The sequence below is a fragment of the Balaenoptera physalus genome (genome assembly GCF_965194825.1).
Source record: "Balaenoptera physalus genome assembly, chromosome: 9".
Lineage (NCBI taxonomy): Eukaryota > Metazoa > Chordata > Mammalia > Artiodactyla > Balaenopteridae > Balaenoptera > Balaenoptera physalus.
In genome coordinates this window covers 9,545,926-9,570,019 of record NC_138888.1, presented here as the reverse complement: position 1 = coordinate 9,570,019, position 24,094 = coordinate 9,545,926, and the positions used below count along the sequence as shown (strand labels likewise).

General features: G+C 41.3%; 1 protein-coding gene across 1 annotated transcript in view; it reads left to right on the top strand.

Moving 5' to 3' along the window:
• Positions 1-21,799, top strand: part of SNX9 (sorting nexin 9) — a 92,839-nt gene extending 71,040 nt beyond the window's left edge. The window contains 9 exon segments of the mRNA XM_082475558.1: positions 3,004-3,134; positions 6,634-6,737; positions 7,958-8,061; positions 10,500-10,577; positions 13,242-13,318; positions 14,446-14,535; positions 16,399-16,513; positions 18,379-18,470; positions 20,131-21,799. Of these exon segments, the coding sequence (XP_082331684.1) occupies positions 3,004-3,134; positions 6,634-6,737; positions 7,958-8,061; positions 10,500-10,577; positions 13,242-13,318; positions 14,446-14,535; positions 16,399-16,513; positions 18,379-18,470; positions 20,131-20,178 (839 nt within the window). The 3' untranslated portion in view covers positions 20,179-21,799.
• Positions 21,800-24,094: the final 2,295 nt, after the last annotated feature.

Sequence of the window (24,094 nt, the reverse complement as noted above, 5' to 3'; positions counted from 1 at the left end):
ACCATGGTCTGCTTATCTACTCACTCTTTGAAGGATGTTTGGGTTTCCAGTTTTGGCCGTTTATAAGTCTGCTATAAACATTTACATACAGGTTTTTGTATAAATATAAGTTTTCATTTCTCTTGGATAAATTCCTAGGAGTGGAATGACTGGGTCATATGGTAGGTATATATTATTTAATGTTTAAGAAATTGCCAGGCTGCTTTCCAGAGTGGCTGTACAACTTTGGAATCCCTACCAGCAATGGATGGGATTGTCAGGGGCTCCACATCCTTACTTGCACTTTTGATAGTGTCTGTTTTTCTTTATTTTAGTAAGTATAATAGTCTAATGTAGTCATGTTGTCTCCTCATGGTTTCAATTTGCATTTCCCTAATGACTGGTGGTGTAGAGCATCTTTTCATTGGCTTATTTCCTTTCCATAAATTTTCTCTAGTAAAGTATCTTTTCAAATCTTTTGCCCATTTTTTTATTAGGTTGTTTTCTTATCATTGAATTTTGAAACAAGATTCTTTATATATTCTGGAAACATGTCCTCTGACAAATAATGTGATTTGCAAATAATTTGTCCCAGGTGTGGCCTTTCTTTTAACAGTGTCTTTTGCATAACAACACCTTTTAATTTTAATGAAGTCCAGTGTGTCCGTTGTTTCTTTTATGGATTGTGCTTTAAGTATCATGATTAAGACCTCTTTGCCTAACCCAAGTTTACAATGATATTTTCTTCTAAAAGTTTTATAGTTTTAGGTCTATGATACATTTTGAGTTAGGGTTTTTCTAAGATGTGAGGTGGTAGAGGTATATGTTATAATACATCTGGTTATCTAGTGGTTCTTGCACTATCTGTTGAAGAGCGTATCCTTTCTTTATTGAGTTTACTTTGCATTTTGTCAAAAAATCAGTTGAACACATTTGTGTGGGTTTATTTCTGGACTCTATTCTGTTCCATTGATACATGTGTCCGTCCTTTTGCCAGTACCACACAGTCTTGATTAGTGTAGCTTTATAGTACAGTAAGTCTTGAAATCAGGTGGTGTAAATCCTCCAACTTGGTTCTATTTCAAAATCATTTTTGGCTATTCTTTTTCTTATGCCTTTCCATGTAAATTTAAGAGTCAGCATGATTATTTCTAGTCAGATATCTATAAATAATCATGCTGGGATTTTTATTGGAGTTGCATTGATTCTATAGACCAATTTTGGGAGAATTGAAAACAATGTGTAATCTTCTAATCCAAGAACATACATGTATCATATTTGATTTTCATATAGGGTTTTGTAGTTTTCAGCATACAGATTCTGCACGTGTTTTCCTAGATTAATATGTAAGAATTTCATGGGGAGGGTTCTACTGTAAATGGAATAGAATGGAGTAGAGGGAGAGGGGTGCAGCCCCAGGCCAGAACGCCACGGATTTCCACTGTTCTGGCCTGAAGTTCAGCAGCTTGGGAGCATAAACACTTCTCACATGGCTGTTTGCCTTTGGTTGATTTCCAGAGCCCTTATTTTTGTGGATTTTGTCCAGCTTTATAGTTGCTTCTGGGGACTAGGTTTAGCAGTTAGCTAAATTAGTTTTTGTTTTGTTGTTTCAAAAAAATTATTATTATTATTTTTTTTGTTTAAAAGCAAGGCATGCTTGTGATGACTCTGTAACAGACTAATTTGGGTTGTTGAAGCTGTTCCCGGGTTCCACTCTGTTGAGTAATCTGGGATATCTAGGTTTGTTTTTTTTCCTTTTTTTTTGGGCAGGGGAGTGTGTGTGGGATTTGTTTTCATTTAGTCGTTTTTTTTAATTCATTAACCATTGGACAGCCCTTAAGGGGAGGAGGACAGATTGATTCCACCACATTCCACTTCCTAGATCTAGTTTAGAAAATGTGTTCCCCACCTGGTGCTCTTAGGAAGGAGTGTAGTAAACGCCTCATTTAATAATATACTCCTTTTTTTTTTTTCTTCAACATCTTTATTGGAGTATAATTGCTTTACAACGGTGTGTTAGTTTCTGCTGTATAACAAAGTGAATCAGCTATACATATACATATATCCCCATATCTCCTCCCTCTTGCGTCTCCCTCCCACCCTCGCTATCCCACCCCTCTAAGTGGTCACAAAGCACTGAGCTGATCTCTCTGTGCAATGCGGCTGCTTCCCACTAGCTATCTATTTTACATTTGGTAGTGAATATACTCCTTTTTGAAAGTTGCCTTTTCTCTCTACCCTTGAGTAGGTCCAGTATTTGATGAAACTCATGAAAGTGGGTGGAACCTGTCTTGCCCCTCCTCTGCACTCAGCTGTAGCCAGAATTTCCACCTCCAGAAGCCTTTTAACTGATAGTGATTTTGTTTGTTAGGCTTATAAAAATTCTCATTGTTCACTTGATGTTTGGTATGTCAGGTTTGTTAAGCCGATTTTCCACTTTTAGAACAGAAATATCACCCATTAAGCTCTGTTTTTACGATGGTCATTAAGTTCTGGGATCACTTTCATTATTGCATTCGTGGAAAAATTGCTTTTTCTGTTTTTCATTTAAGTAGTTTAAAAAACAAAACAGGAAAAAAAAACTACAGTTCTGAGTTACTTTTCAGAAATACTAAATTTAAATTTGTATATCTGAGATTATGTTGCATTTAGACACATTTTTATAAATATAGAAATTTCACATACTTTGTAAGAATTGCTTATTAATTTCCATTTTTATCACCCCTTTCTTGCCTATAAGGCTTCATATGGCCACATAGGCACTGACTTGTTAGTTTATAAGAAAGAGAAAAGTTTTCATATTGAGATAAAATTTTCTTTCAAATTTGTTGAGTACCTTTCCTGTGGGTCTTTGAGCATCCACTATGTTGTGTGTTTTTAGGTTAGTGAAAAACTACCATGATTTATCTTTTACTGAATAACTCTCTACAAGTAGCCAGTAGCTACATAAACAGTCTTTCAGTTGGGGTAACAGTGATTCATCTTTGACAGAGTTGCACATCACTCTCGGCATGTCTCTTGCAGGTCGCTTTGAAGAAGAGTTTATCAAGATGCGCATGGAGAGACTTCAGGCGTGGATGACCAGGATGTGTCGTCACCCAGTAATCTCAGAAAGTGAGGTTTTCCAGCAATTTCTAAATTTCCGAGATGAAAAGGTAGGACACTTTGTTATGATAATCTTAGAGGATATTGAGAATTATCCCATTCACACCAATTTTTTGTCTAAAAGGAGTTAAGTTGTGTTGGTTAGTTGGTTGTTTCTAAATAATAGGAAATCAGTCACAGCACGTGAGAGAAGCGCTTGCCAAAATGGTTTTCCATAACCCGGGAGTGGATTGGCCCAGTGAAGGCAGGGCTGAAGGATATGATAGAATAGGGGACTTTTTCCTAGATGCTTTTAAAAATAGGATAGACCCCAAACTGTGTAGGATATTATCAGCGTGAAGTCAGAGAAGTAGTGTGAATGATTTCTTATGATCACATTTTGACCTTACGGTGTAAATAGTGTGATGAAGGGAAAGGTAGATTCGGAATTGAACGGGCTTTCTCAGAGCCACGTTGTTTTTCCACTCCAGGTCTGCCCCTGCCCCTGCCCCGCCCCTGCCCCACGGGCAGTCATTCTGCCAGCAGTTATCTGTTCTTTTCTGCAAATCAACAAGAAATTGGCTGCTTGTCACCTCACTGTTGTTGTCTGCTTTGGAAATAGCCGTTTGTCACCTTAGTCTTCCACTGTATGTGATCATTTGTTTGGTCATGCCTGGTGTAATTTATAGGTTAGAGATCATTCCACTTAAACATGTGTAGTCTTTTTGCATTTCGTGGTGAATGATACATGTGAAAAGCTAATAGAGTTACAAGAACGACGGGGAACCCTGTCCAAGTCGGTGCCTTACTGCTTACCCATAGCACTTTAACAGGGGCTTGTTCGATTGATTTGTCAAGGATTCTATTTAGGAAGCACTTCTAAAGGTTGTGTTTTATGCAGAATGTTATTCTTAAAAATAATAACTCTAGACCTTTTTTGGTGTTTTTGATACAAGAGAAGAAAGAAAGGACTTGGGGCCAGGGCACTCAGTTTTAGTCTTGGGTTTGCTTCTAACTACCTCTGTGGCCTTGACCAAAGCATTTAATTTCTTTGGGCCACAATTTCCTCATCTGCTAAATGACAGTATAAAACTAGAAAGTTATTAAAAATTGTGATTCTCTGGGCAACAGTAGCTCACATAGATGGTTGGACATAGAAAATCCCAAAGAATCTACAGGAAAATGTAGATCTACATAAAAAACTATGGAACACTGTTGAGAGAAATAAAAGAAGACCTAAATAAGTGTTCCAATACTATGTTTCATGGATTGAAGAACTGAAAAGATGTCATATGTAGAAAATTAAAGCTCCAAGAATAGCCAAGATACTCTTAAAAATGGATGAAGTGGGAAGAGGACCTTTTTGGATATTAAGACTCATTATAAAGCTAAAATAATTTTAAAAGCAGACCAGTAGAACCAAATAGAATGGACACTTGATTTATGACAAAGATGGTGCTGAGTACAGTGGGGGAAGAGAAAAGAGCTAGTATTTCCGAAGCCCCTGTCATGTCCCTTCCCAATCACTGCCCCTTCCGTCCCCTACAAGGGTAACCATGATCCACTCCTTTATGGTTATCATTTCCTCACTTTATAGAGTGTCACCGTCTGAGTCCCTACACCATGGTTTTGCTAGTTTTGTGAACTAGCTAAGAACCTACCCTAAGCATTCTTGCGTGTCTGGCCTCTTTTGCTCAGCCTGTTCAGTCAGTGGTGCTCAGTCAATTGGATGGCATCACTGGGAAGAATGAAATGCGGTCACTACCTCACAAGAATCTGTTGATTTTGTTAGGTTTGATATTGGTATTGTGGTTATGTTTTTAAAACATGGCCTTATCTGTTAAAGATATATAATGAAGTATTTACAGGTGAAATGATATTATATCTGAGATTTCCATTAAAATAAACAAGAAAAAAAAGTAGGATGGGGGAGACTAGATAAAACAAGATTGGTAAAAAGTTGATAATTTTTGAAGCTGAATCTATAGGGGTTTATTAAAGTACTTTTCTTTCTACTTTTCTTCTGGAAAGTTTCCATTGTATTAAGTTAAAAAAAAATTAATTCCAGGTGGTTCACAAGTCTAAATGTGAAAGACAACACAATAGAGCTTCTAGAAGGTAACGTAGGAGAAAATCTTCATACCCCTAGCGTGGGGAAGGATTTCTGAAATAAGGCACAAAACTGACTAACCGTACAAGAAGAGATTGACAAATTAGACTACATTAAAATTAGGAACTTCTGTTTATCACAATAAGTCATTAAAAAAGAAAAACAAGTCAAAGATATGAACATGTATAACGAACAAAGGGCTGGATTTTAGAAGATGGGCAAACCCATACAAACTGATAAGGAAGGTAAAACAGTAGAAAAATAGGGGATTTGGTAACATACCTCACAAAAGAATCTGAATCACCAATAAATGTATAGAAAAGTACCTAATCTCATGAGTAATAAGAAATGCAAATTAAAACCACAGTGAATACACTTGCCAGAAGGCTAAAATTAGAAAGACTGACTATACCAATTGTCTTCTTGGTGAGATGAGGAGTTTCTGGGACTCACACACACTGCTGGTGGGTGTGAAAGCTGATGAGACCAGTTTGGAAAACAGTTTGGCGTTATCTATTTAAACTTGAACAACTTTCCACTCCTGGGTAAATGCCTACAGAAACGCATGCACATATGCGCCAGGAGACATGTACACAGCAGCTTAATCCGTAACTTGGCCAGGACTGGGGGTGGCTACCAGTAGTAGAATGGGGTAAATAAATTTATTGTATCAATAAATTGTTACAGTGTAACAACAGTGTGAATGTAGCTTCTCAGCATAGGTTGAGCAAAAGAGGCCAGACACAAAAGAATGCTTAGGGTAGGGTCTTAGCTCATTAATAAAACTAGCAAAACCATGGTGTAGGGACTCAGATGGTGACACTCTATAAAGCGAGGAAATGATAACCATAAAGGAGTGGATCGTGGTTACCCTTGTAGGGGACGGAAGGGGTAGTGATTGGGAAGGGACATGACAGGGGCTTCGGAAATGCTAGCTCTTTTCTCTTTCTTGGCTTTGGTGGCAGTTACACAGGAATTCACTTTGTGAGAATTCATTGCACTGCATATTTCTGCTTTGAGTACTTTCGTGTGTGTGTGTGTGTGTGTGTGTGTGTGTATAACTTGCAATAATTTTTTAATAGTTTATAATATTGGTTCCTGTCTTATCTTTTAGAAAAGCTTTAATCTTTTTAAGAAAACAACCTAAAAACTTGAGGCACTTTGTCACATTCGTGGGTGTGTTTATATGGGTGGGGCTTGGGAAAGGAAAGGTGCTGGGTCACCTCACTCTGGAAGGACTTGGGTTCATAAGGACCGTTCTGTGCAGTGACACTGTTTACGTATGAGATGACGTTGGAGATGTATAGGTGCCTGGCGCGTTTGCAGAGGGAGGTCGTGTGGGCACTGCTTCCTGAAAGTTAGAAGGATAAAGATGACAGTGAGCCGATTCTAGGAGGGAAGTTTGAAAGACCAGTTTGGCTCTGCTCTCCACTTTAACATTATAATGTTCCTATTTACAGGAATGGAAAACTGGGAAAAGGAAGGCTGAGAAAGATGAGCTGGTGGGAGTTATGATATTTTCCACCATGGAACCAGAAGCACCTGACCTGGACTTAGTAGAAATGTAAGAGATGCAGCCAAACTTACCTTCTCCCCAAACTGAGTCCGCCTCCATTGCTTACAGGTCTCGGCCAGTCATCAGACTGGAGTGTGTAAAATGAGTGGGGCTTGTAGTCAGATGACAGGAGAACATCGTTTGTACATGAAACACTGTCTCTCTAACCATAACATCAGTTAAAGTCTGCTTCCTTTTTACCTTGAAGTCAGTGATTTCACACTTGACATTGTGGTTAGTAGTTGTTTCCAGTAAAGGATGATGAGACAGGGCGGCGCCCACAGAATGGTCCATGAGACAGAAATCTCTCTGAACATCGCCTTGAAGGGGACAATCCCAAGCCTGATTTTCCTGTTTTTTTCATATCCTGTTTTTAATCTTGTCATCTTCTTTTTAACGTAGGCTTGGTTGAAAATCTGGAGTAGTTCCTTTGCTGCATAAAGACTAATAAGAAATCTTAGGCTTTTTTTTTTAATTTTAAGAAGCTTTTTTCTTAACGTAAAATCATTGCTTATGTGTTACCAAATATATAGATAGTCTTATAACTACCCAGAGAGAAAAATCAATGTTAATATGTTGACCTAGGTCTGTGGTCTTCCAAACCTTCCTCTGTTCATTTGTATCTGAAGGAAAAATTGTCTGTTTAAACGAAAGTGATCTCACACTATGCATTCTCTTTTATAATCTGCTTTTTTCATTTAAAAGTATATTGTGATGATTTTTTCAAGTTGGTGAAAACTTTTTACATCCTTAAGTAGCTGGTATGTTCAGTATCGCTTAGATGCTATGCGTCTAGGGTATTTTCTCTGATTCATTAAAGTACTTGTTGGAATGAATGAACAACTACCATTAGCAACCTGTACTACGTTTTTATAGATTCAGTGGTACCTGCAGTGATTGAATTTCACTAAGAAAGATATTCAAGAAATGAAGATTTTATTTACTTTAGATTAATTTTAGTTAAAATTCGCAAGGAATTGAGAGGGGAAGGAAGCAGACTTAAAATATAAATGGCAGATTTTGAAGTAGTTCTTTAAAAACCCGAATCCAGCCTGTTTTGAAGACTAATTTAGTTAAAGTGCAGTTGTCATAAAGCAAGAAACAAGTACCTGTGGTCACGTTTGGTGTGAACTCCCCTGGCCACACGGACTTTTCTCCTTACACCTCATACTGTTCGGATGTTTGATAGTGAAGTCAAGGACCCACCTCCTCATGTTTTTGCCCCACAGAGAACAGAAGTGTGATGCTGTCGGTAAATTCACCAAAGCCATGGATGATGGTGTGAAGGAGCTGCTGACCGTGGGGCAGGAGCACTGGAAGCGGTGCACAGGCCGTAAGTGCCATCCTTGGCCGCTGCTGGCTTTTGTAGGCGGCAGTGCAGCCTCCGCTGTGGCCTTTGTCACCCTGGGGAACCGAACCACCTCAAACAGAAGTGCGCTTAGTGAACCAAAGTAATGTCCTACCCACAGCTCTTGGAGGAACCTCACTTCTCAACCCTCGTTAAACGACAGAAAATTGGCTCAAACAAAGCCAGTTCAAGAACTTCTGTGAGAAACACCGTGTTCACTTAAATATTTCCAGTTATTTGGGGTTTGTCATCTGTGGAAGATTAATCTTTTCTGCATGTTTGGAAAGTGCCTGTGGTTATTTTTAATCTCATGATTTTATTTTTTAATATTCATCCGTTTGGTAAGATGGATGAATATTAGTAAGTTGTATACTTGACTAAAGCTCTAATTTTTAGGCAAAATCAGTGGTAGGTGATAGCGGAACGTGTGTCCATGGGTCAGACTCGCACACTGCTGAGAAGAAAGTGGCGCTGTCACCCTTGCGTTCTGCCTGCTGTTCTACATCCTCAGGAACTTGCTGTCCTCCCTCCCTTCCCTTTGTTTGCAGACCGTCATTCTGCTGAACTGTTTTCCTGTATTCCCCAAACCCACGCCACTCTGGCGTCAGATGGGCCGGGAGAGAAGCACACACAGTCCAGTGTCCAGCTGTGGGGATCAGGCCTTGGCTACTGTCAGGGTGAGGGTGGCTGAGTTGAGTACTTTCAACAGAAACCTGCCACCTGACAAAGCCTAAAATGTTTCCTATCTGGCCCTTTGGAGGATAAAGCCAGGCCTTACACTGAATGGCCCTCCACCATTCACATGACATTTTATATCAACAGAACCATTTGTCGTGTACCAGCTGTTCCTGCTTGAGGGGCAGACACCAGGAGTAATAACAGTTGCTCCTTTCCCAAGGCAAAGAAATACTAAAAATAGAACTGAGCCTGAAAACATAACGTATACAAATGCAACATCAGAAAACAAAATCCGTTTCAAGCCTTTGGTCACAGGGCATACATAACTCATGGACAAAAAGGGGAGTGGCACTTCTCGAAAATGTAAATGAAGTAATTTAATTTTTTAAATAATTAATTTTAACTGTAAACTCAGCTGTTTCCCTTTTTTTAAGCAAAGTTTAAGTGAGTACAAATATTACAATAAGATTTTTTAAGGAGATCACAAAAAATCTGGGATTATGGCTTCTTTTAAAGAATCAAATCCTATATGTCTAACATCTGGTCAGCTCCATGTCCTGTAAAATCCATGGGCCAAGTTTATGAAATAGTAGTAACTCTAGGCTGCTCTCTTTTGTGGGGAAAGGGGGTTGAAGTATTTTGTTTAGAATTTGATTCAGGCATAATTTCTTTCTTCTCACAGAAGAATTTTTTTAAATTCCTAATCTGTGAAGTGAGAGATCTAGCACACACTCCACATGGTGAAGCACATGACAAGTATTTTTAACCCCTGGTATAGAGGCAAAAACTGAGTTACAAAAGGGTGAACAATTTATTAAAATTAAGCTAATATAGTTTGAATTCGTGTTTCCTGATTATTACAGCTTATAGACCATATGTCAAGTTTCTCTGGCCTAGATTTTTTTAAAGAAACATTTGAAGCATTTTTCTTTATTAATATAACACTATCTTCAAATGAAAGTAATGGTTTCTTTTGAAAGGCAGCAGATGTGTTTCAGGGGACTTATGTATAGATGCAAAAAAGGTAGCCTAAGATATGAGACTCTTTTCTCGAAAGTTCTCCAAAGTGATCCCAGAAGCCTAGAATTTTAGCGCTAGAAGGAGCCTTAGAGATGATTTAGTTAATCTTATTATTATACAGATGAGAAAACTAAAATCCCTCCTCCCTGATCCTGTGAGGTGCCACTGCCATTTTTCTGCACACCCCATTGCTTTCAGTTTTGTTTTTGTTTTGCAAATAATCATTCATACGTACATAGCAGAGTGGGAAAAGCAGTGGATTAGGAATCACAAGTGCCAGATGCACCATTTAGCCATGTGACCCTTATTTTCCTAACCCATGAAATGAAGATGGGGCGCCTGCGTTTGTAGAGGGGGTGGTTGTGACGATCAAGTTGGGGTGGTGTACTTGGAAGGCCTCTAACCTAGACGTCATCTTCTAAGTGAGCTCCTGGTGCACTTAGAGTTCATTCAGTGAATGAGAATGTGGGTGGTGGTGGTGTTCATAATAATAGTGTCCGCCATTAATTGAACAGTTGATTAATGTAAAACTAAAAATCATTAATTGAAGAAACAATCATTAATTTTTAAAAACAATCATTTTACATCAATATTTTATTAAGAATATAGACTATTTTGAATCGTTTCAAATTTCTTTTATTGTAATAGTACTTTTAGAAAATAATTGGATGCATTTCATTTTGCTCAGAGGACTAGTTAATGATTTATTCCTTTTGCTCTTTCAGCATTACCCAAGGAATATCAGAAGATAGGCAAGGCCTTGCAGAGCTTAGCAACAGTCTTCAGCTCTAGTGGTTATCAAGGTACATCTTTATTTATTTATTCTTTGGGCCTTGAGTGTCTTCTCCACACAGACCGGCCTCCTCAGGCTCTTGTAAACAAACAATAACTGCAGTTAAGCACCCTCTTCAGTGAGGTTTAATCTGCTCCACTGAGGACTTTTGCAGCCTCACCTTACTACTTTTGAGAAAAGTGGTGGGTTGTTACAATTTGTTTTTTCTTGCTAGCTTCTTTGCCTTTCTTGGGCTCAGATAGCTCTTGTGTTTTAGTAAAACAGGCCGCTATGGTATGTGACACTCTGCCCTTGCTTCGTCTCTCTGCCAAACTCTGAAGTCAAGTCTGACTGTCAAAAGCCAGATCTTATCAAGGTCATTTGGAGGAAAAATTTTTACTAAGTAACAAGTTCATGTTGCTTTATGTCTCTCCATAACTCATAATTGCTTTCAACTTATCCCATATCGTATGTCGTACTTGTGGTATTTTGAGTTCATTGTGCATTTCAATTGACAACACTTACAAGAAGAAGTTAGCTGTTTTCTTTTATATTTTGGTTTATGTTTTCTTAATTTGGCTTATGGAGCAGATAGGAAGTAAAAGTATTTGCCAGGTGAGTGGCACCTATTCAATTTGAGGGCATCCTATCACTTACAGAAATGATAGACTTAGTGTTTTCACCGTAGTGTTTATCCTGATACCCAGGGAAGGCATGTCTTTGGAGGTCAGTGTCTGAGTATTTTCAGGAAGAAGAAATTAGTCTCTAACCAGAATGTAAGATCTGGGGCTCCCATATATGAATATTTCTTGTTGGCCTGGCTGAATTGTGTCTTATAATCAGAACTTTTAGTCTGGGCGGGAGTTTAGAGGATTCGTTAGTCTGGCCCCTCATTTTCGAGATGAGGAACCCCAGGCCTGGAAAGATAAGCATCTTGTGGCCCACAGGCACATGAAAAGATGTTCAACATCACTAATTAGAGAAATGCAAATCAAAACTACAATGAGGTATCACCTCACACCAGTCAGAATGGCCGTCATCAAAAAGTCTACAAATAATAAATGCTGGAGAGGGTGTGGAGAAAAGGGAACCCTCTTGCACTGTTGGTGGGAATGTAAATTGGTGCAGCCACTATGGAGAACAGTATGGAGGTTCCTTAAAAAACTAGAAATAGAGTTACCATATGATCCAGCAATCCCACTACTGAGCATATATGCAGAAAAGATGAAAATTCTAGTTCAAAAAGATACATGCGCCCCAGTGTTCATAGCAGCAGTGTTTATAGCAGCACTGTTTACAATAGCCAGGTCATGGGAGCAACCTAAGTGTCCATCGACAGATGAATGGATAAAGAAGATGTGGTACATATATACAATGGAATATTACTCAGCCATAAAAAAGAATGAAATAATGCCATTTGCAGCAACATGGATGGCCCTAGAGATTATCATACTAAGTCAGACAGACAAAGACAAATATCCTATGATATCACTTATATGTGGAATCTAAGAAAGCAATACAAACGAACTTATTCACAAAACGGAAACGGACTCACACACATAGAAATCAAATTTACGGTTACCAAAGGGGAGAGGTGAGGGGATAAATTAGGACTTTGGGATTAACAGATACACGCTTGGCTCTGTTCACTGGAAAGGCTTAGAAACAATTATCCAGTCCAGTAACAAGAAGCACCCCCAGCACCACCTGCATGGCGGTTTCTAAACATTATGTTCCCCTGAAACAAACGAGAGCTCCTAGCAGAAGAACTCGGATGTCAATTTGAAGAGCCTTCCACTGTCCAGTGAAGAGAAAATTTGAGCATTAGTGAAAATAATAACTGCTGTGGAATGTAGCATATCAAATATGTTTAAATTCAGACTTTGCAATGATACTTTTTTAAAATGTTAATCTCAGTTACATTTGGAGGATAGGAGAGAATCAACTTATTATTCTGAAAACTGTAGAGAGAGAAAAAAGCATTGAACCTGCTCTTCCTATTCCTATACCTCAAGGTAACCAAAAAGTTGATAAAGGGAAGTTTCTCTTTATAGAAGTATTTCAGCTAATAAAGAAGGAGTGATAGAAGTAGAATAGCACCAATTTGCAAACCTGTACTAAAATAAAAGAGCTAGACAATACAGGGAGCAGAGGATTGTGTTATCACCGCCGAGACTCAGTCAGCAAAACCCAGACTGTGGTACCAAGGTACATGACCTGGTTTATACACCTCCCAAAAAGAAACTTGCAAGAAAAAAGGATGGAGGAGAAAGAACTTATGGAGGAAACACATCAGCTCTATGCCATGTGGGCTGTCTTTGCGTCTTGATTCAAGCAGCCAACTTGATTGGAGATACCAAGCAGCTACACACTGGCTGGACAGTTTATACGAGGAACAATTTTCTTTTCTTAGGTGTGAGGTTGGTATTGTCCTTATTTTTTAAAGAGTCCTTATCTTTTAGGTAAAATGTATGGATGAAGTGTTAAATGACCAGTGAAAGGGAGAGGTAGGGAGGAGACTAAAAGATTGGCCATGAGCGGTTAATTGGGACGTCGGGTGATGGGTAAATGGGGGCTCGTTATACTATTCTGTAGATTTTAAAAGTTGGAAGTTTTCCATAATAAATTTTTAAAATAAAATAAATGAAAAGGAAATATAAATTATAACCACTCATATAACTGTAATGATTTTCAGGTGAAACAGATCTCAATGACGCAATAACAGAAGCAGGAAAGACTTACGAAGAAATTGCCAGTCTTGTGGCAGAACAGGTATTAACATAACCACACAATTCCAGTTAAGACTTTATGCTACCTCATCCACATATTTAATTTAAAACCTGTTTGAAGACAAAGTTTCCAAATGGCTATTCTCTTCTATCCCTGTGTATCTTTGTTAATTACATTGGGTAATAGTATTTCTTAGGCTAAGCTCAAGTGGTGGGTAAATTCATCATCAGGAAACCTAAATACCTTCCAGTGTCGATGGTTTGAATCCATTCTCAGCCATGAGGGGATTAAAACGTACAGGAAAGCTTTGCTCAAGTCCCTGTTTGGACTCTTGCTCAGCCTATCTGAGCCTTGGTTTCCTGGTCTGGTAAATGGCGATGGTAGCACCTACCTGGAAAGGATCTCAGGATCCAACAGCTAATAAAGAGAGAAAGCCCTTGGTGTGGTTCCCGGCATGGAGCAGGTTTTTGTTAGAGCCACATGGCTTTTACTGGAGCCTTTAGTAGCCTGATTCCAATTATGTTCATAGTAACAGATAACAAGTTTCCTTAAGGGGAATAACCATCTAAGTTGTTTCAAATCCCTAAATTTAAAAACCTTTTTTTCAGATGATGACTTGAAATACGTGTTTGTATGCACGTACATTCATGTGGTCATTAGCTACTCTCCTGATACTTGTAAAAAAAAAAAAAAAAGATACATTTTTAGAATTGTGCATACCATAACTATTAAAAATTATAATCTAGAAAAATAGAAAAATTTAAAGTTGCCACTTTTAATGGTTACCACATTTTTCATAATTTTTTTTATTCTCTGCTAAAATTTAGACATTAAACTATATAAGGTCTTATTTGCTTGTATGTAAACGTACCGTATTAACCATTTTTTTTTTTTTCTCACAGTGTTGTATTTTGGGCCACCTCAAAATAGCTAATTTACCAACCAACCTAAAAAATTTCTGTTTTATCATTTTCTTCACAACCTATGATGAGAGTATAGTTCTTGGGGATTATTTTCTTATAGGAAAACTAGGCTGAATGCTTGACACTCAGTAACTTAATGTAGTGCCTGGTGGATTTGGCTGATACAGTCCTCAGATATAACAGTTTTCTCTTCCCTGATTGTCTGAATTCCTCCGCCAATAATAACCAGTCTGTGTCTTGTTACAGCCAAAGAAAGATCTCCATTTCCTGATGGAATGTAATCATGAATATAAAGGTTTCCTTGGCTGCTTCCCTGACATTATTGGCGCTCACAAGGTAACTTGATCATAGAAGTTCACAGACGACATCCCAGGTGAATCAGAACCCAGGCGCACCACCACCTGCGTGAGCCTGACCCTTCAGTGCCCCCCAGTCAGGAGCTGGTCTCTGAACCCAGCTGGCACGGCTTGGAGTGTTTATCAATAGTGAGGTCCTAACACGTTTAGACACATGGATAGTTTTTTAGTTTCTTTTATTCCGTAAAAAGATTATTTTGAGAGAACCTAAAGTATGATAAATACTCCTTTATGGATATACTTAGGTCAGGTATCAAGCATAATCATCGTGGTGTTTGGTATTCAAGTCAGTGTCAGGAATGGTACTTGCCCTCATCAGTGAGACCCTGTGTGCTGCGTGGGCAGGTCCTCAGAGGTCCTTTCCTGTCCAGATGAAGTAAGTTGTTCTGTCCCCGAGCCTGACGAAGGGTCTCCCAATTAAAATCAAAATGGTCAATATCAATTTTATATGTTTATATTAATAAAAAGGAAACTATATAATTCCCATCATAAAGTTTTTTCAGCTAAATAAGACATTGGTTTGGGGTGTCTTCAGAGTTTGATTCTTGTTAATTTTTCTCTCTTTCAAAATCTGTGTACTGCTTCATTACTGTGGGTATCTTATCAACGGTAGTACTCTAGAGTACTGTGATATACTTGGGTTTATTAAGAGAATCTCTACAAAGGCCCGGTCTGTGATCCTAACGGTCCTGGCAAGTGGGCATTTTAGCATTTGGCTTTATAACTGAAGTATCATGAAGGGGTAGCATAGGTAAGTAAGCTTTGTGCAACTTCAAATAGCTTAGTACAGAACTCAGAACATCTTCTTTATCCACTCATTCATCAGCGGACACTTAGGTTGTTCCCATATCTTGGCTATTGTGAGTAATGCTGCCATGACCATGGGAGTGCAAGATATCTCTTTGAGATAGTGATTTTGTTTTCTTTGGATATATACCCAGAAGTGGAGTTGCTGGGAAAGTAGATCTTAAAAGTTCTCATCACAAGAAAAAAAATAGTTTGTGACTCGGGGAGGAGATGGATGTTACCATACTTACCATAGTAATCATTTTGCATTATAAATATGTATCAAATTCATTATGCTGTGCACCTTAAACTAATACAGTGTTATCTGTCAATTATACTGCAGTAAAACTGGCGGCGGGGGGAGGGGGGGATAAAATAAATAAAATGAAAATGAAAATCTCAGGAAAAATCTGAGAACAGTTAGCATGTGGTAGGAGTTTGTGCCTGCCACCCGAGTTCTAGGCGGGGAGCCTGATTAATGCTCTGCAGACAGTGCCAGCGAGCAGCGCGATGAGACTGGCGTGGGAAACGTTCGGCAATTTTTACACCTGTTTCCGTCTAAGTATTAATTTAAAATTAATTCAGCGCCTCTTACAGAAATCACAGTAAAGCTTATGATCAGCGCACTTAGGCACCAGCTTATGAAATACTCTACTTTGTAACAGAGACACAGTGCCCCGGCGTATATGCTAGACTCAACCTGGATCAGATGACTTCCTGAACCTAGTGCCTGTTTTCCCATCATGTACTACTCGTATCATGGCAATGGCTTATACGTATTACAGAAAGAGAGCGCTGTTTAGTTTTCTGCTCTGTGGTAGCATAAAATTGTAGCTTTTAGCTAAGTTATATGTGGCAAGAATAGCAACATTTTTGTTTCCAAGTGACTTACAGGAAGTTACATATAGATGCTTACCTTATGTTCTTATTTTGTGGGGACATTTTCCTATTCAGTAGCAAGTCAATTATAGACTATGTTAGCTTTGTTATATTTTAAACTAATAATTGATCTTTTTAGATTTGTTTTATTGATACCACTGCGTTTTGTATTTCACAGGGAGCGATAGAAAAAGTGAAAGAAAGTGATAAACTTGTTGCAACTAGTAAGATCACCCCACAGGACAAACAGAACATGGTGAAACGTGTTGGGACAATGTCTTATGCTTTGCAAGGTAAGAAGGAAAGGTCTGTGGCTAACTAGTGGAGGTTTTTTTCTCAGCAAATTTTCTGTCTTCCTTGCTGGAGAGAAACTCAAATGTGAACAGCAGTTAAATTAATAAGAACTGATTCAAAATATCTTCATAAGCCTGTTGTTTGCAGGATCCCAGTGTTAATGAAAAGCTGTAATATTTATTTACTTTTTCACGCATTTACGTGACATAACTATGAATGACAGCTTGATTAAACCTGTACATTTTTATTATTTCTTGGAGACCTTGAAGATTCCTTTCATAACCTTTAATATCAGCCCCTATCCAGATTAGATTCCAGCGTTCAGCTTTCAGCAGCATGTAACTTCCAGGCCCCAAGACCATAGACTGTGAAGGGAGTTTGAACATAGCATTTTTGGCATGGTTTGACTGTTAATAAAGAGAAAATATTAATGTTTTGAGTGTTTTCCAGCAGATAGGAGCAATGAAAGGATTTTTCCTCTTTTGGTGGATGGATAGAACATACATGGGCAAAGGAGGAAGGGGAAGGATGTTCCAGTATGAACAAAAGAACACAAAATAATGGTACCAGATTAGGTCATTGGCCTTTGGGAATAAAACACACTTGGAGAGTATTAGGGGAAAAATTCTGGTGATTGTGGAGGGCCTCGAAAGCCAGGCAGAAGAGTCTAGACTTGCTGTGGACATTAAGAAGACATTAAAAGGTTTTGATGGAAAAACGAAACAAACAAAAAAGCACTGCTCAAGGGAGAGGGTTTGCTAGTGACCGGGGCCAGGGGAGGGCGGGTGCAAATTGGGGACTGACGTTAGTCGGACAGCCCGACCAGAGACCTGGCTCCTGCCGTCTGAGATTTTGAGAACCTGAAGAAGATGAGGTGCTAGGGGAGAGAATGAGGGGTATTTGCGGGCTTTTCTAAAGGACATCCTTCGGGACTAGGGAAGGTGTGGGAGAAGGGAAGAATGTGTGAAAGGCATCCAGAAGTAAACAGGGAAGCCTGACTGAAGCTTTGGGCTTTGAAGGGTTTTAAACGGGGAAGTTGGTTTTGAACTTGTGTTTGGGGTTATCCAAATAGATAAGCGAGAAGCTTTGTACAACTTCAGATAACAACATAAAACTCAGAACAGTGAGCTTTTTGTAGGAATTTATGCAGGCAGTTGGCTTTGTAGGTGTGGAGTATAAGGGAAAAGGCGGGGTGCGAGGGGGGGAGGCGATGAGGAGCCCTGATAAGGAGGCGTCTCCAGAGTTGGTGATGGGGTGAGGGTGCTGAGAGGCAACGTAAGAGACGGGATTCATTTGCTGAATCGGTACGTTCAGCAAACAGGAAGGATGGGCGTGTGACCCTCTGCCTGGAAAGAGCCTGAGTTCTGGCAGCCCTGGGGCTCAGCGGCACCAGGCTCCACTCTGAAGAGGGCCTTGCTCACGTGTCACTCCTCTGCCCAGCTTTTCAGAGTCCCTCAGGAGGCCTGCCTGGGCAGTCTCTGTGCGGGAGGGGACGTGGCAGCCCGCGGGCGCCTCGCTAGGTCCACAGTAAACAGACTTGACGTTCTGAGCTGCAGTCGTCTGTAGACGGTGAGACCAAGTCGGTGTCCTGCTCACACAGCCCTCGCCGTTTGGGTGATCATCTGTATTGGGCTTCCTAGGATTTAACATGCCAGTCAGCAGTAATCGTCCATCTACTGGAAAGCGTTGTTTGCCATTAACCGTTCAGATTGTTTTTCTAGGCTCTTTCTAGCATTTTGTCAGGAACTGGCACGGGCCAACCAGATTAAATCTGGTTGATGATTAATCATAACCGAGCAGAGACACCAGTTGTGGTCGTTTGAAGTCCGGGGGGCACTGACTGATGTCTTGGTTTTGGTTGTAGCTGAGATGAATCACTTCCACAGTAACCGGATCTACGACTACAACAGCGTCATCCGCCTGTACCTGGAGCAGCAGGTGCAGTTCTACGAGACGGTGAGTGGGCGCTGCTGCCGGGCCTCCGTGCGCACGGGCAGGGCAGGGTTCCTGCTCACGTACGCTGACCCTGTGAAGTTAGTCTGCGTGTATTTTTGTTTGTTTGTTTTTTAATTTATTTATTTATTTTTGGCTGCATTGGGTCTTTGTTGCTGTACGTGGGCTTTCTCTAGTTGTGACGAGTGGGGGCCCCTCTTCATTGCGGTGCACGGGCTTCTCATTGCAGTGGCTTCTCTTGTTGCGGAGCACGGGCTCTAGGCACGCGGACTTCAGTAGTTGTAGCATGTGGGCTCAGTAGTTGTGGCTCGCGGGCTCAGTAGTTGTGGCGCCCGGGCTTAGTTGCTCCGCAGCATGTGGGATCTTCCTGGACCAGGGCTCAAACCCGTGTCCCCTGCATTGGCAGGCGGTTATTTAACCACTGCACCACCAGGGAAGTCCCTGCATGTATTTTTTAACCCTAACTAATAAACCAAAGGAGGCTAAATATTGAGCAGGGGTTTTTCCAATCTCTTTTAATCAAATCCGCCTTTTCCTTTGAATAACACTGGGTTAAAAGGGGGGTTGTTTTTTTAAGAAGAAGAGTATTAGATGCTGGTTGTGAGGCCCCAAGAAGCCCTTATTGTGTGGTCCCTTTCCCTCCCTCCAGCCCCTCTGTGCGCAGGGAACACTGTGAATGCGATGAGGTCACCCTGCCGTCCCTGCTGGCTCTCAGCTGGGGAAGGAGCCTGGCACCATGCAGGGCAGCACAGACTGGCTTTGTTTGTGAGTGAGGTTTTTGCAGAGGAATTTCAGAAAGAAAACGAAAACGAGAGGGAGGGCGAAACCTTAGATATTTTCACTCAGGAACCAGTAATGAAAATGTTAACTTTTGTACCTCTGCATAGCAATTTTGTTATTTACCAGAGTGTATAGAAAACAAAGATCTAGCATGTATTGAATAAATGGAAACTCAGACATCCGAAGACAAGTTCTGTAACTTACACAATGACCATGTGTTGGCTGCCATGTTTCTTACTAAGTTTTCCACTGTTGCCATGGTGTCATCTCATGTATGTTCAGGGATAATGATAGGCCAGCCCCAGGCCCACATCCACGCACGCGTCATCTTATCTTTGGGTGGACACTGCCACACGTGTCTCTCCAATGGTCATTCTTGGAAGGGAGCTGTGGCTGACGTGCTCTGTGCGTATTATCCATTGCGTGTCGGAAACAGTTGGTTTCAGAGACGGGCTGAAGGTGCATCCTGTCTCCACACTGTGTAGCAGCAGCGGGGCCTCGTGGGGAGCCGCTCGTCCTCCGAGTCTCAGGAGTTCACAGGTGTCCGCGAGGGCAGGGGCGTCTGGGCCAGCGCGGAGACCGGATCCCCCGGATGCCTGGAGGACAGGCGAATGGTCTAGGAATGACGCTGCACAGCGTGGCAGCAGCTGCGCTGTGGGAAGGAAGGAGCGGGGCTTCCTGCAAGCCGGGCACCACCGCGACCGGGGTTCAGGAAGGCCTCTCCACTGCCCGGAGGCTGGGTTGGTGTGGGAGAGACTAGGAGCGTCGACCCATTCAAGGATTTGAAACTTCTGCCATGTTTAACTCAGAAGACATGGAAATAATAGAGTGCCATGAAGTCACGGTGGGAGAGATGTCTCACAGTTGTTCTGTTTTTCACCAGATTGCGGAAAAGCTGAGGCAGGCCCTCGGTCGCTTCCCGGTGATGTAGGACAGAACGAACGAGAAGAAACGCCGAAGTGCTTCCTTCTGACTTGGGGCAACGCAATTTAATTTTTTCCCTCCATCATCCAAAAAGAAAGAAAGAAAACCAAAAAGAAATAGAGTTGGAAAAAACTGCATTTCCTTTATTAAGCGCCTAAATGCATCAGTTCTTTAGGGATAGTCTTTTGTTCATTTCCACATCCATTAGTTAAACCAGTGGAAGGAAATTGTCTATTTTTGGAAAGTACTTAAAGTTGTCAGAATTTTGAATGGAAAATTAGGGGTTTCCCCCACTGATATTTTACATAAAAATGTAATTTATGAGTCACCCACGATCTTCCAGTTCTTACCCAATGTCAGATAATTACTAATTGCTTTCTTAAAAATATGAAATACGCCAGAGTAAAAAATATATATGTTTGTATATTTTTATAACTCTTTTCAGCCCTTTGGGATTCCTGTCTATTTAGGAAGATCTACATGCCTTTCGCTGAGATATTTATGACTCAAGTGCTTACATTTCCTGGAGAGAGAAAGCAAAGAGGGGCTCCCGGGGCTGCGGCCCCTCATGTGCCCGTGACGCACGTGTCCCTTCAGAGGACAAAGCTTGGCCGAACCCCGGGATCAGAGCCTCTGCGCCCACTACCCTGAAGTGCCGTCTGCTGGGAGGAGTTCCTCCCTCCTCGGCTTCTTCCCGAGCCCCAGTAGGGCTGGAAGAATTCACCGAGAAAGCTGGGGACGCGCTCTGCCTCTGCTCCCAGGGAAGGAGCGGCCACGCTGACCCTGGGCCCGGGAGGGCCGGCCCTGTGGGCAGACGCTCCTCCCGAGCTTTCCACTCGTTTTTAAGTCTCTCGAGGTGTTCAGTGAGACCTCGTGAGAAATGCTGGGGAAAGCGTGATTTGCCGCTTGATCTGATTTAGACTAGTGGGCCAGTGGGAATTATCTGAAAAGATGAAACACAGGTTAGCAAACCTCTCCCGGCCCCCGAAATGGAAGGAGTTTAGGGGCTGAGGAGGGTGGCAGCCCGCATAATGTGCGGTCATCCCGAGCTTTTACGTTTGAGAAAAAGCGCAGAGCGATGTTATTCCTGACTGTACCCTAAACTTCAGACAGAATTTTCCTGATCACTAGTACTTCCCTTAATGGCAGGCATAAAGCCAAACAGGATCTTTGCAAACCGTCAGCTTTAAATCTGGACACTCGCGGACACGGTCTCACTCCCGCAGATGTCGGCGTCCTGCACAGCTGCCTTACTGCATCCTCTCCCCCTGCTTTCACTCTTCTGACCTGATAGTTACATGATAGAAAATGGAAATTTCGGGCCAGCACAAATAAAGTGAAACCAAAAAATAAATAGCAGAGGAAATCAAATGAACATGAATATGAGAACTTCTTGTTCTTCAATATCACGGGTTTTTTGTTAATGTTTTATAAGAAATTTTCCCTACTTGATTTTTCTTTTATAAAATCTCATAGAACAGTGTTTATGTTACAGCCATTTAATATATGTACAAATTGTAAAGAATATGTATAAATGTTTTACACAAATGTAAGAGCATGTAGAAGCCAACATATAAATAAATTGTTAAAAAACTGTACAGTAAATTCTCAAGCACTTTTTCAAAACACTTTTTGGTGTTTTCGTGTGGTTTTTTTTTGATAATTGTTTCTTGTTGCCGGCTGCTGAAAAGAGTGCAGGTAATGAGTTTTGCCCCAAAACTTATTTCTCTTGACATGAATTAATAATGCTAGTTCCTTAAATCAGAGTTATCAACCCGGGAAGCATGTCACAGTCACCTGGAGAGCAGTAAGAACAAATACTGCTGCCCAGTGTGCTAGGGTTCTCTAGAGACACAGCACCTACAGGGTGTGTGTATTCATTCTTTACGTGAGGTTTACTTCTCTTGATACTCCATATCTTAATTCTGTGATGTAAATTCCGTCACCTTGTCCTTCAGGGGTGTCCAGGGAGGGGCTGTGGCTCTGCAGCTGTCCACTGGGGGGCGGTGTCCGCACATCGGGCAGAACCCAGGCCCCGTCTTCCCTTCCCCGGCCGCTCATCTCGGAGAGCTCCCCGTGAGGCCATAGGTGCGGGCTGGGAGGAGGAGGCAGTGTCGCGGGAGTGGGGACCGCAGCATTTGGCCACTTCCTCGTGTAACTTGAGCCTTCAGGGCCTTTAGCTATCACAGAAGAGCTTTAATTATAGAATAATTTATAATTTTTATAAATCTTGACAACGTGAAACTAGTAGATAAATGTTTGGAGAGAAGAGGTAAAGGCATGGTGGAGGAAAAGGTCAGTCCAGTTGTTGATCGTGTGACACTGGTTGCCCGTCCCCAGAAGCACCAAGTCCAGGACGTCAACCCCCTGTAAGGTTTGCACGTGTTGAGGTCACCAAGAAACACACAACTCACACAGGCTCTGGATGGAATGTAAAGAAGAGACAGAGTAAGACCAGCCTCAGTAATGAGCGTTGGTCCCCATGACCAGTGGGAGATGGTCTGTACCCGCCCCTCTCCTGCAGCAGGTGACGGACTCCAACGCTCCTCACTGGGAACAGATGGGGCAGTGGGACCGGCCAGGCGATTAAGCAGAACAAAGGAGTACACGCCAAGCCCGGAACAGGCTAAGATACTCCTGAATAAAGAGGTGGGCTTGCCCAGGCCGTGAGGGCTCTTCATCTCCATGTATGGAGATGTTCCAGGCTCACGCTTTCATGGCCATGCAGGAGTGGAAAGACTGTGCCCGGGAGACTGCCTTTCCCCACACTCCTGGTCCACATCCTCAGTGGAGGGACTCGAGAGATCCTGTCTTAAAGGTTGGGAATCCAAACTATGAATGTCCATTACTTAAAGCAGTAAAAGCACTCAAGTAACTATGTTTATGGTTGAGTAATTGCTGAGTGGAACTAATGACAATAATGAGGAAGGAAGGTACTTTTTTCCTATGTGTGTTTCTTACTTTTTTTCAGCCTGTTTGATTTAAAATCCTTTTCTCCAAGAAAGTAAGAAGAATTTGAGTTCCTTTCCCAAGGTTCTCTTGCTCTCCAGCTGGCTTTGCCAGCTATGCCAAGAATGCAGAGTCCTCACTGCTTTTTACCCAGGCTGATTGTCACCACTGTTTGCAGCAAACAGCCTTGGTGGATGAGGTAAAGGTCTTCTAGGAAGAAGAGCAGGTGTTCCCTCTGCTTGCTATAAAATGCGGGTTTCCCAAGCTCCAGGTTCCTTTCCACGAGAAGGCATCCCTCGGGCGCCCCCTAGTAGCCCCTGATGGACTTGCAAGGCAGGGAGGGGAGAACCAGCCCGTGAGCTGAAGCTCCCCCGCCGGCTGTGCCGCTGGAAATTGAGTTACCCATTGTCTCTGACTCGGGTTTCATTCTCCTGCGGGCATCCATGAAACAGCAACAGACTAACTAATTTGCTTGTAAATAGAACAAAATTAAATCCCAGACCCAGCAGTTACTTCTGTAAGAAAACTTTTTTTTTAATTTATTGAAGTATAGTTGATTTACAATGTTGTGTTAATTTCTGCTGAACGGCAAAGTGATTCAGTTATACATATATACATTCTTTTTCATATTCTTTTCCATTATGGTTTATCACAGGATATTGAATATAGTTCCCTGTGCTGTACAGTAGGACCTTGTTGTTAATATATTTTATATACAGTAGTTGGCATCTGCTAACCCCAAACTCCCAGTCCATCCCTCCCCCACCCCACCTCCCCCTTGGCAACCACAAGTCTGTTCTCTATGTGAGTCTGTTTCTGTTTTGTAGATAAATTCATTTGTGTCATATTTTAGATTCCACATATAAATGATATCGTATGGTATTTGTCTTTCTGACTTACTTCACTTAGTATGATCATCTCTAGGTCCATCCATGTTGCTGCAAATGGCATTATTTCATTCTTTTTATGGCTGA